Below are 13,394 nucleotides of genomic sequence, written 5' to 3' on the forward strand. Positions count from 1 at the left end.
TGGTAACAGTGGTGAAATGGTACAAAGCAAAGAAATCTAAATTAACTAAATGATTAAATAACTTTTTTTTAATCCAGCTTACCGATAAGAGACATATAAGCACCGGCTGTGTCTCTCTACTGATTATAGTTCTAGTACTCTCTTGCTTTCCACTTATCACCAAAATACTTTCACGCACAATATACATATAAATATTGTAGGTTTAATGACTAAATATAAAATATGCAGAAATTAAATCAGTTTTATTTGTGCCCTGTACACCAAACGACTGGTATATTTTTTCTGAAGAAGTCTTGAACAAGTAAAATCATTAAGAATAAAAAATATTTAATTGCACTTTCTTAAAGTTGTTGGTTGAGTGACGTATTGTTGTAATATCTGTGTTCACTGGCTGTCGAGGTGTAGTGCTTAGAGGTGCAAAGTGATTCTAAGTGGAAGTGAAGATTTAGTGAAATGAGCGCGTATTTTATAAGCAAGAATACATAATACTTGTACATATAATTATAAACGAGTATATGTTATAAATATAAAACGTCCAATATTTGACAATAGTGTAGAAGTCATAGTTGAGGGATTTCTGTTTCACTTGAACTTGCAGACCCGCGAAGTGATATTTTATTCTTCTAGATAGCATTTCAATAGACTCCAGACACAAAGTAGTTTCTAATAAAAAAGTCTGCATATTTTATAGCTGACTTTAAAATTTAAAACCATGCTATATACTATGTACATATGTCATAAATGAAAGAAGAACCATTGCATAAATTAGGTTAGGTTCGGTTATACTGGCCAGCTATCACGCCATACATAGACCTTAGTAGTGCCGGATTGAGATTCAGTTTAGTTTCCTAGATACTATCTCCTAGATACTTAAGACCATTTCTAGACAGAGCTGAATTGCATATATTAAAGTATATAGTTTATAATTTTCTTCTTTGCCAATTGACTTAAACTTATAGAATGGCGAATAAGATCATATTTAGTGGACTCATCGTCGCTCTGCTCCAAGTGGCGAGCGCAGAGGAAGCTAATCCCGAGCCCTATATGAATGATGCTCCTTTAACAATATACGTGGATGCCGGGAAGGAAATAGACCAATTTCTTAGCTTAGCGAAATCAATCGACGGAAAGCTAAGTGTTTTAGGGGATGCACTGGAAAGGTAAAAGGAACTGTAGAGTCAAACTCTTTCTCTTATATTGTACTGTATCTCAGATGTACCATTGAAATTTGTTAATGAAATTTTCAGTATTACTCAAAAGGTGTCTAAATTGGAAAGGAGAGAATTAAGAAACCAGCAGACAAGACGGTGATTAATATTTTACATAAACCTTAAATATGTCAACTTTTTCTATAAGATGTACTATTGAAATTCGTTGTTAATGAAATTTTTAGGATGTTGGTGGAAGTCAAAGCAACCGCGGAGAGGTAAATTATATTTTACTTTAAACTCAAAAATTACGAATTTTTTCTATAAGTTGTGATTTTTGTTAATAAAATTTTCAGGATGTCAGCGGAAGTCAAAGCAACCGAGGAACGGTGTACTCAAAAAGTATCTGAATTGGAAAGGAAATTAGAAGACTTAATAAACCCGCAGACAAAAAGGTAAATAATCAGCATTTTCATATATTTATATATAATTTATGATAAGTTGTATAAAACCTTATTTCAAAGGTTAGTGTAATTCAAATTTTAATCTGATTTTGTTAATTACATACATTCTCTAAATCTAATTTGTGTACTTCAAATACCAAAGCTTGGGTCTTTTACAATTGCTTAGGTTCACTGTGTGTCTTAAGTGCAGCGAAAGCATTTTATCAGCTACTGCTTGTGTGCATTAGTATTTGTTGTAGGTATGTTTTGTATTGCCATGCATAAGTATACAACTCTCTTTTGATATTTTTTTTTGTTGATATTTGTGTATTTTATTGAAGTTATACTTCTTGTGCGAGTTCGGAAAAGGTTGCGATAGATTCAGATTACGCAACCTTGCTCAATATGAATATAACGCAACCTTGTCTGCGAAGATGTTCGATCAGCAAGCGAAGCGGTTACAATCGGCGATTGTTTGTTCGTTTCTTTCGGCACAGCTCGGCTTTTCTACCAACAACACAATGTTGCCATGCTTATGCTGTTGTTGTTTTTGTAGAACAATGTTTCAATTTTTTGTTGGTGACATATTCACATGTGTGCGTTTGTATGCTTGTGCATTATTGAAGTTATACTCCTTTTTCTTTCGTTTGTCTTTCATTTCTGCGAATTCTCAACTATTTTGCGTATCTTTTGGTTGAAATACTCTGCGTTCGCCGTTGAAAAGTTAAGACTATACTTCTCAGGATCATTCTTCATTCCTTTCATTTCTTCAAAATAATTAATGACCTTTAGAAAAATGCATATTTGCATTTGTATGATCGTGAATACATATCGACGCGGATTTTTGCGAGAAGCACCAGAAAGTTGTGCAATTCATGATTTTTAGCTTTTGCCATCGTCGCGAAAAGACGACTTGTTGGCAAAGGCATGCTCGGGGAGATGTTACGGCGTCTGGTTTTATGAATGAAGCGAGATCGTTTGTAGAATTTGCGCCTGCGTTCATGAATGAAATCGTTTTTGTTGTAAAATTTACTACACTTGTTCTTCGCCAATTTGGCTGCCATATTGACTTGTGAACATAAATTTTTTGTTGGTGACATATTCATATGTGTACGCATATGTATGTTTGTATGCTTGTGCATTATTTGTTCGGCAATGTATGCAAATATATGTACATATAAGTATATATGAATGTATGACATGCAAGTCAATGCGCGCACATGTAATAAGTATATTGATAAGTGATGAAAATATGATTTCAATTTCTGAACGCGCACATGCGTATACATACACTCATATGAGCCTGTGCAGATACACAAGATAGGATAGAAGATGTATGCCTTTTAATATCGTATACTATACAAATAAATATTACATATACATAATAAACATATACATAATATTGCTGTGATAAATTTAATTAAAATGTGCCTCGGAAACTTCATTAAAAATCAACGTGTATCTAATTATGAAAACAAAATTAATGCTCATTATAAAACTATGCATCAGTTATCGCAACAACATGGCAGCAAATCGAATTTTAAGACAAAACACCAGCAACTTGTTTTGATGAGACTTAAACTCGGCCATACAAAACTAATGCACGGATATTTGCTGTCAAAAGAATCACCACCACTTTGCATGAACTGTAATGATACCCTGACCATGCAACACCTAATAAACTGTTACAATGATACATCGCAAAATATTGATTTGCATACCGCGATAGCAACACTGGACTACGAAAATATAAGAAAACATCTACCTCCTATACTATTAAGATTAATTTAGAATTGAAATATTCATATAAGACTTATAATATAAGTAAATTTTTATGTATGTATCTATACAAAATGGGACGAAGACCTAAGCAGCCAGTTTCCTTTTTTTACTAGTGTGTCTGCAAATTTATTTACAAGTCATATTAAAATAAATAAATAAATAAATAATTTCTATTAGTAAGAAAAATATTTATTCCTATATGTATACGATGTTGAAAGCAAAAAATTAAAAATTTATTCTGTCGAGATTTGAACCTGTGATAGCATTTTGACTTTCCAAGCGCTTACCACCAACACCACCATTGACACTTAGGTTGCGCTGACTTAAGTACGGTTTGGTTGTGCATGTGAGAAACATACGATGGTTCTAATAATTTTGTTTAAGTATAGAAATATGCTTTTGTAGAACATTTGCTTTCGCAAGCATACAGACAAATGTGCAAACGACATAATATGTATATGTATGTATGATTGTTTCGCGTTTTGCTTCTGAATATCACTAAGAAGTATAACTTCTTCCGCGCATAGGGACTCCACGCACCTCTTTTTTATATTATTTGTGATATGAATTTATTTCTGTGTGCTAATTTATTTAACTATTCAATGGGCATCGTCAATATGTTTGTAAGTTCTTTCGTATGCTCTGGGCAAAAACTAGTAAGACTTTTTAATTTAAATTTTGCATATAATTTTTCTAGGTTGGTATGAGTGTCAGTGGTATCTGTGCCAAATGTCAACACATCAAAATATTATAATTATTAGTGTTTATTATATGCTTCTCTTTCTGAAGTATATAAAGTGCATTCGGCTATTCTTACGATGGGTGAAATTATTCCACAAAGAAGTTCCATTAATTTTGTGTGCGAAACCAAATTTGTGGTGCCGAAACATTCACAATAATGGAAAAGGTCTTCGGTGATAATTATTTCTCGCGTGCAAGTGATTTTGATTGGCACAAATTATTCAAAGAGATACGGCCATCAACAGCAACATCAACTGACGATCAACACGTCAATAAAATAAAGGAATTTGTGCATGAGAATCGACGATTGACAATAAGAGATCTTACCGGCTCCATTTTGAAAGATCATTGGGCTTAAGAAAATTGAAAGTAGGATTGGTTGCAAATTCACTCAATTTTTTCGAAAAACAGCGTTGCGTTAACGTCTGTGAAACAATACTTTCCGGGATGTCATGAAACATATTATTATATTACTGGCGATGGGTCTTAAATCTACACCTATGACCTGAAAACATAAGATCAATCGAACGAAAATAAGGTGAAAACGGAAAAATCAGGTAAAAGTAGGTCAAAAATCTAAGCTATTTTGGCAGTTTTCTTCGATTATCGAGGTGTGATGCACTTCGAATTCCTTCCGACCGGCCAAACTGTCAACAAGAAATTCTATTTGAGCATCTTCTGCACGAAGCTATTCGTAAAGAGAAGCCGGATCTCCTGGTTTTTGCACCACGATAATGCACCATCGCATACGGCATTGATTCTTAGTGAGTTTTTCGCCAAATTTTCATTATCGGCCGTAGGCACCGTATTCGTCTGATTTAGCTCCGTGTGACTTCTGGCTAATCAGCAAACTCAAACGACCGCTCAGGGGAAACCGTTTTGAATCAATTGAAGAAACTAAACTGGAATCGCCACACGCACTGAAGGCTATTCCGGAAATTGACTCTAACAACTGTTCCAACGATTGGAAAAAAACGTTGGCACAATTGTGCTGGGGTTAAGGGGATAACTTTGAGGGAGACGACATAAATTATGAACTATTTTTTGCTCATTGTAGTACACTGTAATTTATGTGCTTTCTACGATAGTCGCATATTACAATTCTATTGCTTATCATTGCACATGATATTTAGTCATTGCTTTCGGTAGGCCCGCCATTTAATGCGATTCCATCAAATTTCAAATTTCAAATGGCACATCTCAGACATGTCTTTATATTACAAATTTATTCAATAATTTTTAATGTTATTTCTTACACTCTCTATAATTTAATTCTGGTTTCGTAACAATCTATTTACAGTTCAGCAGTTGCCACTCGTCCCAAACGTCGCGCAGAGCTTGGTAAGTTCCAAATTATTTTGAAGGTTCATCAGGAAGTAACTGTATTTGTACATTACTGGAGATACGGGCTCAAAACAGTTTAACAAACCAATTATGTTGGATTTCTGAAACTAATCTTTTTTTAATTGGGTGCTGGAAAAGATATATTTTGCCCTTAGTAATTTGCGGTGTCAAAAACTTTTAGTGCTGAGTTTTTATGTGCTTATAATTATTTCCAGCTTGCGAGAAAACACATGGCTTACGATCAGCTGGAATACGCAATAATACTATACCTTACATAATTAATTTTGTTGACGATTATGCAGATAGTAGAAATCGTGATGGCGTTTTGATCGAGAAACGTTTTGTGTTAATAATTGCAATGCGCTGGTCATTCTTACATTCCAATATCAAAAAACTCAAATTTTCGTTCTCAAATAGGATAGTATCCAAGAGAATAAAGGTAAATAATAAAAAATGTTTAAAGAATTCTCGTTAAACTCATTTAATCTTTTCAGAAAGTACATACCGTAGGAGAGTATTTCCTTGATTCTATTATTTTGGTTGAACTGGATAGTGATGTGGACTACAATAACTGGTTGTATCCTACTTGTTTATACACTTCAGAATTGAATCCGAAAAGTGGTAAATTTACATTTAAAGTTTTGTTTTTACTTCTTAAAATTATAACAAGATCATATGTAGGTCTCATAAATGATGGCAAAACAATTCAGATTGTGAAGGATTCTAAATGCTACATACCGTATTCTAAGAAGCTGTCCCCTTCTGAAATATGTGTATATGGCGGTTGCAGTTTTACTGATAACCTAGTATTCCTTGTAGAGGAGGAAACAACACCTCAGCTGTTTGGATTTGTACATTGCAATGACTATTTTGAATACCAAACGTTATATAAAGTGTTTCCTAACTTGGACTTTATAGAGAACATTGTCTGGCCGAAGAATGGAAACTGAATTTTGAATGTAGACAATAAATTTTTATGGTTTTACTCACCATATTTATAAACATGTAAATGTTATGAGTTATTATTGAAAGTGGATCACCATGGCGTATACGCAACTTCAGTTATTTCCGATAGCTAATTAAGACAATCGTTACTCTGTTGTTTTACTAGTTTTATTTAGTGATGCTAAGTCGATGGATCTTAATCAGAGCCATTGGTATACTTAATACTCAACGTGGATTCTACAAACGAGCTGTAATGATATCTCTGATGCGGTAGTTTGTCTCCATCGGTGATGTCGGAGTAGGTGTAGTCAAGACATTTGACAGTTAAGAGTTACTGCGTTATCCTTATGTTTTATTTAATTTATTTCACTTTGTATACAAACGACCCAATATGTAGCCATATCTGATAATCCAATCAGTTTGTTGACGGTGGGCTTTAATCTTTCACACATTACGCTCGATAGGACCTTATGTGCAATGTTGAGGAAGCTTATCGCATGGTAGGTTGGTCATGCTTTCGTCCAACCCGAACGGTGATACACGATTTCTACGAATTATAATCAGTAGAGAGACTCACCCGCTACTTGCATATATGTTTCTTCTTATCTCTAAGCCATAATCTATATATATATATAAAAGAAAGTTGTGTTAGTTACACCATTTCTAACTCAAGAACGCCTGAACCGATTTAGCCGAAAATTGGTGGGAGGTAGCTTAGAACCAGGGTAAGGACATAGGATAGTTTTTATCTCTTTATGTCAAAATTTAATACAACTCATAAATACAAAAAATATAATTCAAATCATAAGCATTTGTTCAAAATTCATGTTTGTAGGAATCATTTGAATACATGCGTACAATTTTTAACAGATTCTTCCTCAAAAATAATACAATTGCTATGTATTTGGAATAGTAGAAAAGAACTGCAACCAAATACGTAGTGAAATAGATTACAACTGGCTCAGTACTCAGTCGTTAACGTGGATCCCAAAAGACTGCTGTCATAACTTTTCCAGCCGACTTTTTCGTCTTTCCACTAAACGACTGGTATATTTTTTCTGAAGAAATCTTGAACAAATAAAATCATTAAGAATCAAAAATATTTAATTAGACTTTATTAAGGTTGTTGGTTGAGTCCTGTTTTGTAATAATATCTATGTTCACTGGCTGTCGGGGTGTAGTGCTTAGAGGTGCAAAAACAACTAACGAACCGACCGTTTGGAAACGACTTTGTAGTTAGACATTTTCTAAGTGGAAGTGAAGATTTAGTGAAACGAGCGCGTATTTTATAAGCAAGAAGACATAATACATCTAATTATAAACGAGTATATGTTATGACTAAAAAGCCTCCAATATTTGACAATAGTGTAGAAATCATAGTTGAGGGTTTTCTGCTTCACTTGAACTTAATAGCAGACCCACGAAGTGATATTTTAATCTTCTAGATAGCATTTCAATAGACTCCAGACACAAAGTACAGGGTAGGCCATTTAAAGTTGACCCATTTGTTTCTAAAAAAAAAAACAAAAGAAAACAATGTTTTTTGTTCATTTCAAAAATAATTTATTTTGGTCCAAGGGGATTTGTTTCAGCTAATATTTAAAAATTAGATCGCGTAAATGGGCACCTTTAGCTTTGACAGCTAAATGCACTCTTTTTTCGACATTTTCCATGACTTTGGCCAATGTTTCGGATGATATGGCGGCTGTTTCACGTCGAATGTTGGCTTTCAGTTGAGCTAAGGTCTTTGGCTTATTAGCGTATACCTTGGATTTCAAATAACCTCACAAATAAAAGTCTGGTGGCGTCAAATCTGGTGATCTCGGTGGCCAGTCAACATCACCATTTTTCGATATCAATCGCCCGGGGAAAAATGGTCGCAATAAATTGATTGTTGGTCGAGCTGTATGGCATGTAGCCCCGTCCTGTTGAAACCAGAAGTTATCCATGTCATTTTCGCGAATAATGGGTATCACAAAATCCGTTATCATGGCTCGATAACGCTCACCATTCACTGTTGTCGTGGCTCCATCATCGTCTTCGAAAAAATACGGTCCGATGATCATATTCGCGCAAACACCGCACCAAACTGTTACTTTTTGGTCGTAAAGAGGCTGTTCTTCAATTAATTGAGGATTTTCGGTGGCATAAAATCGGCAATTTTGCTTGTTTACGCCTCCATTCAACGAGAAATGTGCCTCGTCTGACATGATGAGTTTTCGCCAAAAGTCAAGTTCGTTTTCAGCCATTTCGATGGCCCATTTGCCAAAATTAAGGCGTCGCGGATAATCAGCTGGGTTTAGTTTTTGTGCCATTTGAATTTTATATGGAAACATCTTCAAATCGTTATGAATTATGCGTCGGAGAGTGGTGCGAGAGATGTTTAATTCCTGAGAGCGGCGATAACTCGATGTCGATGGAGTCTCCTCAATACTGGCTCGTACAGCTTCGATATTTTCATCAGAACGTCTTGTGCGTTGTCTGGATGCATGACTGGCATTACTGAGATTACCGGTGTTCACAAATTTTGCGTATAAAGACTTAATTGTGTTCTTAACTGGAGCACTTTTCACTTTATTTTTTTTGCGAAACGCACGTTGAGTTAACACAATTGAAAAGTTATTTTGAATATAAAGCTGAACAATTTCAGCGCGTTCTTTTGGAGTGTACTGTTCCATGGTATAAATTGTCTTCGAATGACGCTTCTAACGCGGTATGACATTAGCCGATTTGTCAGCGCTGTTAAAAGTTACAGCGTTGCCAGATGGGTCAACTTTAAATGGCCTACCCTGTAGTTTCTAATAAAAAAGTCTGCATATTTTATAGCTGACTTTAAAATTTAAAACCATGCTATATACTATGTACATATGTCATAAATGAAAGAAGAACCATTGCATAAATTAGGTTAGGTTCGGTTATACTGGGCGACCATCACGCAATACATAGACCTTAGTAGTGCCGGATGGAGATTCAGTTTAGGTTGATGTGAAGTATTCGTCATACTGGACGTCAACGCTTTTCCCGAACTCTAAGAGCAACATGATATATACGTTTGATATTTCGTCTAGCATCTTGAACTCTGAAGCTCCTAAACACTTAGGACCATTTCTAGACACTGCTTAATTATATACATATATTAAAAATATATTTGGCGAATAAAATCATATTTAGTGGACTCATCGTCGCTCTGCTCCAAGTGGCGAGCGCAGAGGAAGCTAATCCCGAGCCTTATATGAATGATGCTCCTTTAACAATATACGTGGATGCCGGGAAGGAAATATACCAATTTCTTAGCTTAGCGAAATCAAACGACGGAAAGCAAAGTGTTTTAGAGAATACACTGGAAAGGTAAAGGGGACGGTGGAATGAAACTCTTTCTCTCATATTATACGGTGTCTCAGATATACCATTGAAATTTTTTAATGAAACTTCCAGGATGTCGGTGGAGATAAAAGCAACGGAGGAACGGTGTAATCAAAGAATTGGAAAGGAAATTAGAAGATTTAATAAACCTGCAGACAAACAGGTGAATAACCAGCATTTTAATATATGTACTCGTATATGTAAGTAATCATAAGTTGTAGAAAACCTCCCTTCAAAAATTGGTGTAGTGAGAGTTCAAATTTTAATCTGATTTTATTAGTTACTTACATTTTCTAAATCTAATTTATACATATACTTTTGTGTGATGGTGTGCACCAGAGAACTGCTAAAATCACCATTTTCTTGATTTACTCATACGCGAACTTTTTCATTCAACTCAACTCACTGAAAAAACAGAGTGATGAGTAAAAATCAACTAATTTTGCCGTACACATCATTCCGAGGATCTTGAGTCTTCGGTTCAAAATTTCTCACTCAATTCAACTCACTGAACAAAAGTCAGCGTTCAATAAAATGAGCATGTGTTGACGAAAGCATCATTCGGTTCAATTTGAGTTGATCGATTATGAGTAAACTATTACCAACAAGACGACACGATGTGAGCGTTACGACTGCATGTACAGTAACAATTTCTATGCAAGCCCCATGCGTTCCACGAACCGCAGCTTGTTGTTGTAGCTTGTTTTTGTTTTCGTTCTTCTCACATTTCATCTGTGCAGAAAAAGTGCCGCTTGCTGCGCGCATGAGTAAAATCATACGAGTTGATTTTTGCGAGTTGAGTGTTGTTCTTGTTCAAAACAATGATTGTTGAACCGAATGAGCAAGCGTCCGAAATCATTATATTGAACACGAGCCGAACAAACTCGGAGTGAAACAAAAAATCGCACACACCCGAGTGAATTTAAAATCAACATGGAAAATGTGAACGCATGCAAGTTTGATCGGCTAATCCGAACAGTGTGATTATTCGACTGTTGAGCGCGTACGAATGTTTTTCATTCAGCCGATGCCGTTCTCTGCCAGATATACCAGCCAAAGCATACAATTTAAATCCGCATTTATGTGGCTTTATTGTAAGATACTGTTTCAAGTACGATTTACATTTAGTAGTGCATAATTGTTCATCAATAGATAAGAATCTCTCGAAATGAATTGATTTAAATTATTCTACCAAATAATTTACAACAAGGCGTAGTTTGAAAAGTCGATCGAAACTAGGATAATTTTGTCTTCAATTTCATCATTTTTGTTGAAATGCAACATTGTTGACTTTTTTCGAATTTATTCACTGACATAGTGTCCTATACTAATTTGTTGACTTCTATTGGCGTCTAATATTTTCGATTATTAGGGATTTGAACAATAGACATCACAATACATATCCCTAAAACCATTTTCGGTTCTTGTTTGTCTATACTTTCTATTTTCTCTGGTGTTTTTTGACAAGTGTTAAAATTTGATTGATGAAATATTACCTCCATGAGAGCATCTAAAAAATATATAAAAAGTATCAACACGAGCCAGCAAAATTTAAAAAATCTGTCGGTAGCTATTCGTTGCCTTTAAAATCCATATTAAAGCCGTCATACTGTTTTAGTTTCCAAATAGTTCAATCATATTTTTCTTTGAAGGTCTTTGCAACACCTGCATATCTTACTTAATTTCTTTAAAATTACGTTTTGATGAGCTTGCTTCTTCTCAGCTTATATTCGCGTCGATATGTTTGCTCTTTACTACGTACTATATTCACAAAAGTTCAACAATATTTACGAAATTGTACCAAAGTAGCTGCCAGATCGACGAGAAGTTAAAATTGCATATATGCAATGGTATGTAACGAAGGGTTAATAAAGGAATATTTAATTATATTATTTAATGAAGCGACAGCTGTCAAATTTATACATGCATCTTTTGAAGATTACGGCTAACTAAAAATTAAATTCTAGTAGCGCCATCTACATATCTGTCAAACCGGGGACTTTTCAATTTACTTCTTATTTTTTCAGTTTATACTCTGTTTACTGTAAAACTGCATCTTTCCCGTGCAAAATATATTAATTTATAGTATATTCAATTTACAGCTTATACGGAGGGATGCACAGACTGTAAGCCGGATTGCAGCATGTCTCATCATCCTGACCATTTATACATGTTTAACCCTATATCTATCTAGATTAGTGTTAGGTGATACACACTACAACTGTTAAACAAACAAAATACTGGGCATTCAAATTTGATGATGAAAATATCGTAAAAGCTTTATCTTCCCGTTCTCCTTCCCCGTAAGAGCCCATAATTGTAGAGTCTAATACAATATAATGCTATAGCAAAATTTTACCAAGAATTCATTAAATATCATTCAATAATTTCATCTTCACTATTTTTTATTTTCTAACTTCCTCAACATTGCTCAAAATGTTTTGTATTCGGCAGAAATTTCTGCATTTGTTTGCTAAATTTTATTGCTCTTTCACATGAAACCTTTCTGCTTAGGATATTGCAAGCCAAATCAAGTTGTGAATATGTATAAGTATGTATATCTAAATTTTTAGTTAATTTGACTTCTTGTTTGCCCAGCTAATATATGTATATCTTAAATAAAAGGAAATTTCTTTACTCTTTAGGAGGAAGACAAAGCAAAAACATTTGAAATTGAGAAGAGTTGTTTGTATAATCGATTTTATTGACCCAAATTATTTATTAACTTAATGAAATTTAAGTGTTCAAGTCGATCGTTGAAAAATTAAATTTGAAGCTTTTAATTAAAAATTTAAATTACTGTACTAGAATGGATAAAAAGGGTGATTCACTTCGAGGATCCCCACTTTTTTTAGAAAAAAACACAGAAACTTCAAATTTAATGGGGAATGTTTATTATCTTTGAAAGAACTTTCTTTGTCATATAATTTTCAAAGATTATATCTTTCAAATATTGGCCGCGGTTACGTCTCAGATGGTCCATCCGTTGAGTACAATTTTCGGTGACTCCTTCGAGCATTTCGACTGGTAAATGGCGAATTACACGGGTGTTGTTTTGCTTCAAGTCCTGAATCGAGACGGGATTGCCCGTATAGACTTTTGACTTTACATATCCCCACAGCAACTAACGATGTCAGCTGATCGTGAAATAGTCTGCTAACCAAAGTGTCTCTGACTAAATCCATTTATGGTTGCGATATTTTGGAAATGGTGCCATCTTGTTGAAACCAAATCTCGCCAAGATCACGAAATTCAATTTCAGGCATCAAATAGTCGGTTATGATAGCGTGATAACGGTCGTTCTCACGGGATCATTTTCGAAGAAATATGGACCGATGATTCCTCCAGCCACCAAACCGTTTTTATTTGAGATGAAATGACAGTTCTTAAACCTCCTCGGACTGCTTTTCGTCTCAAAAGCGGCAGTTTTGCTTTTTTACATACTAATTGAGCCACAAATGGACTTCATCGTTGGACCAAATTTGGCTCGAAATCGTCGGATCTTCTTGGAACTTTTCCAGAGCCCATAGAGCGGAGCGATGGCACTTGGGAGGGTCCAGCGGCTTTAATTCTTGCACAATTTTGTACGCTTTCAATTGAAGATCTCGACGTAAAATGCGCCAATTCA

General features: G+C 34.8%; 1 protein-coding gene across 1 annotated transcript; it reads left to right on the forward strand.

Annotated features, from left to right (window-relative positions):
* Window positions 1-216: 216 nt before the first annotated feature.
* LOC105233799 (uncharacterized) lies at window positions 217-6,468 on the forward strand. Its single transcript, XM_049451724.1, has 9 exons — window positions 217-301; window positions 960-1,160; window positions 1,248-1,307; window positions 1,394-1,426; window positions 1,505-1,603; window positions 5,415-5,455; window positions 5,674-5,897; window positions 5,953-6,079; window positions 6,140-6,468. Exons 2-9 carry the CDS (start codon window positions 961-963, stop codon window positions 6,406-6,408), a joined length of 1,053 nt encoding a protein of 350 aa, XP_049307681.1. The 5' UTR covers window positions 217-301; window position 960; the 3' UTR covers window positions 6,409-6,468.
* The last annotated feature ends 6,926 nt before the right edge of the window (window positions 6,469-13,394 follow it).

The sequence above is a fragment of the Bactrocera dorsalis genome, chromosome 3 (assembly GCF_023373825.1).
Source record: "Bactrocera dorsalis isolate Fly_Bdor chromosome 3, ASM2337382v1, whole genome shotgun sequence".
In the NCBI taxonomy this organism is placed as follows: Eukaryota; Metazoa; Arthropoda; class Insecta; order Diptera; family Tephritidae; genus Bactrocera; species Bactrocera dorsalis.

Coding starts and splice junctions, on each gene's coding strand:
- LOC105233799 (XM_049451724.1), top strand. CDS start 961: ATGGCGAATAAGATCATATTTAGTGGACTCATCGTCGCTCTGCTCCAA. Junction 1,161..1,247: donor TTAGGGGATGCACTGGAAAG/GTAAAAGGAACT, acceptor TGAAATTTTCAG/TATTACTCAAAAGGTGTCTA. Junction 5,456..5,673: donor CAAACGTCGCGCAGAGCTTG/GTAAGTTCCAAA, acceptor AATTATTTCCAG/CTTGCGAGAAAACACATGGC.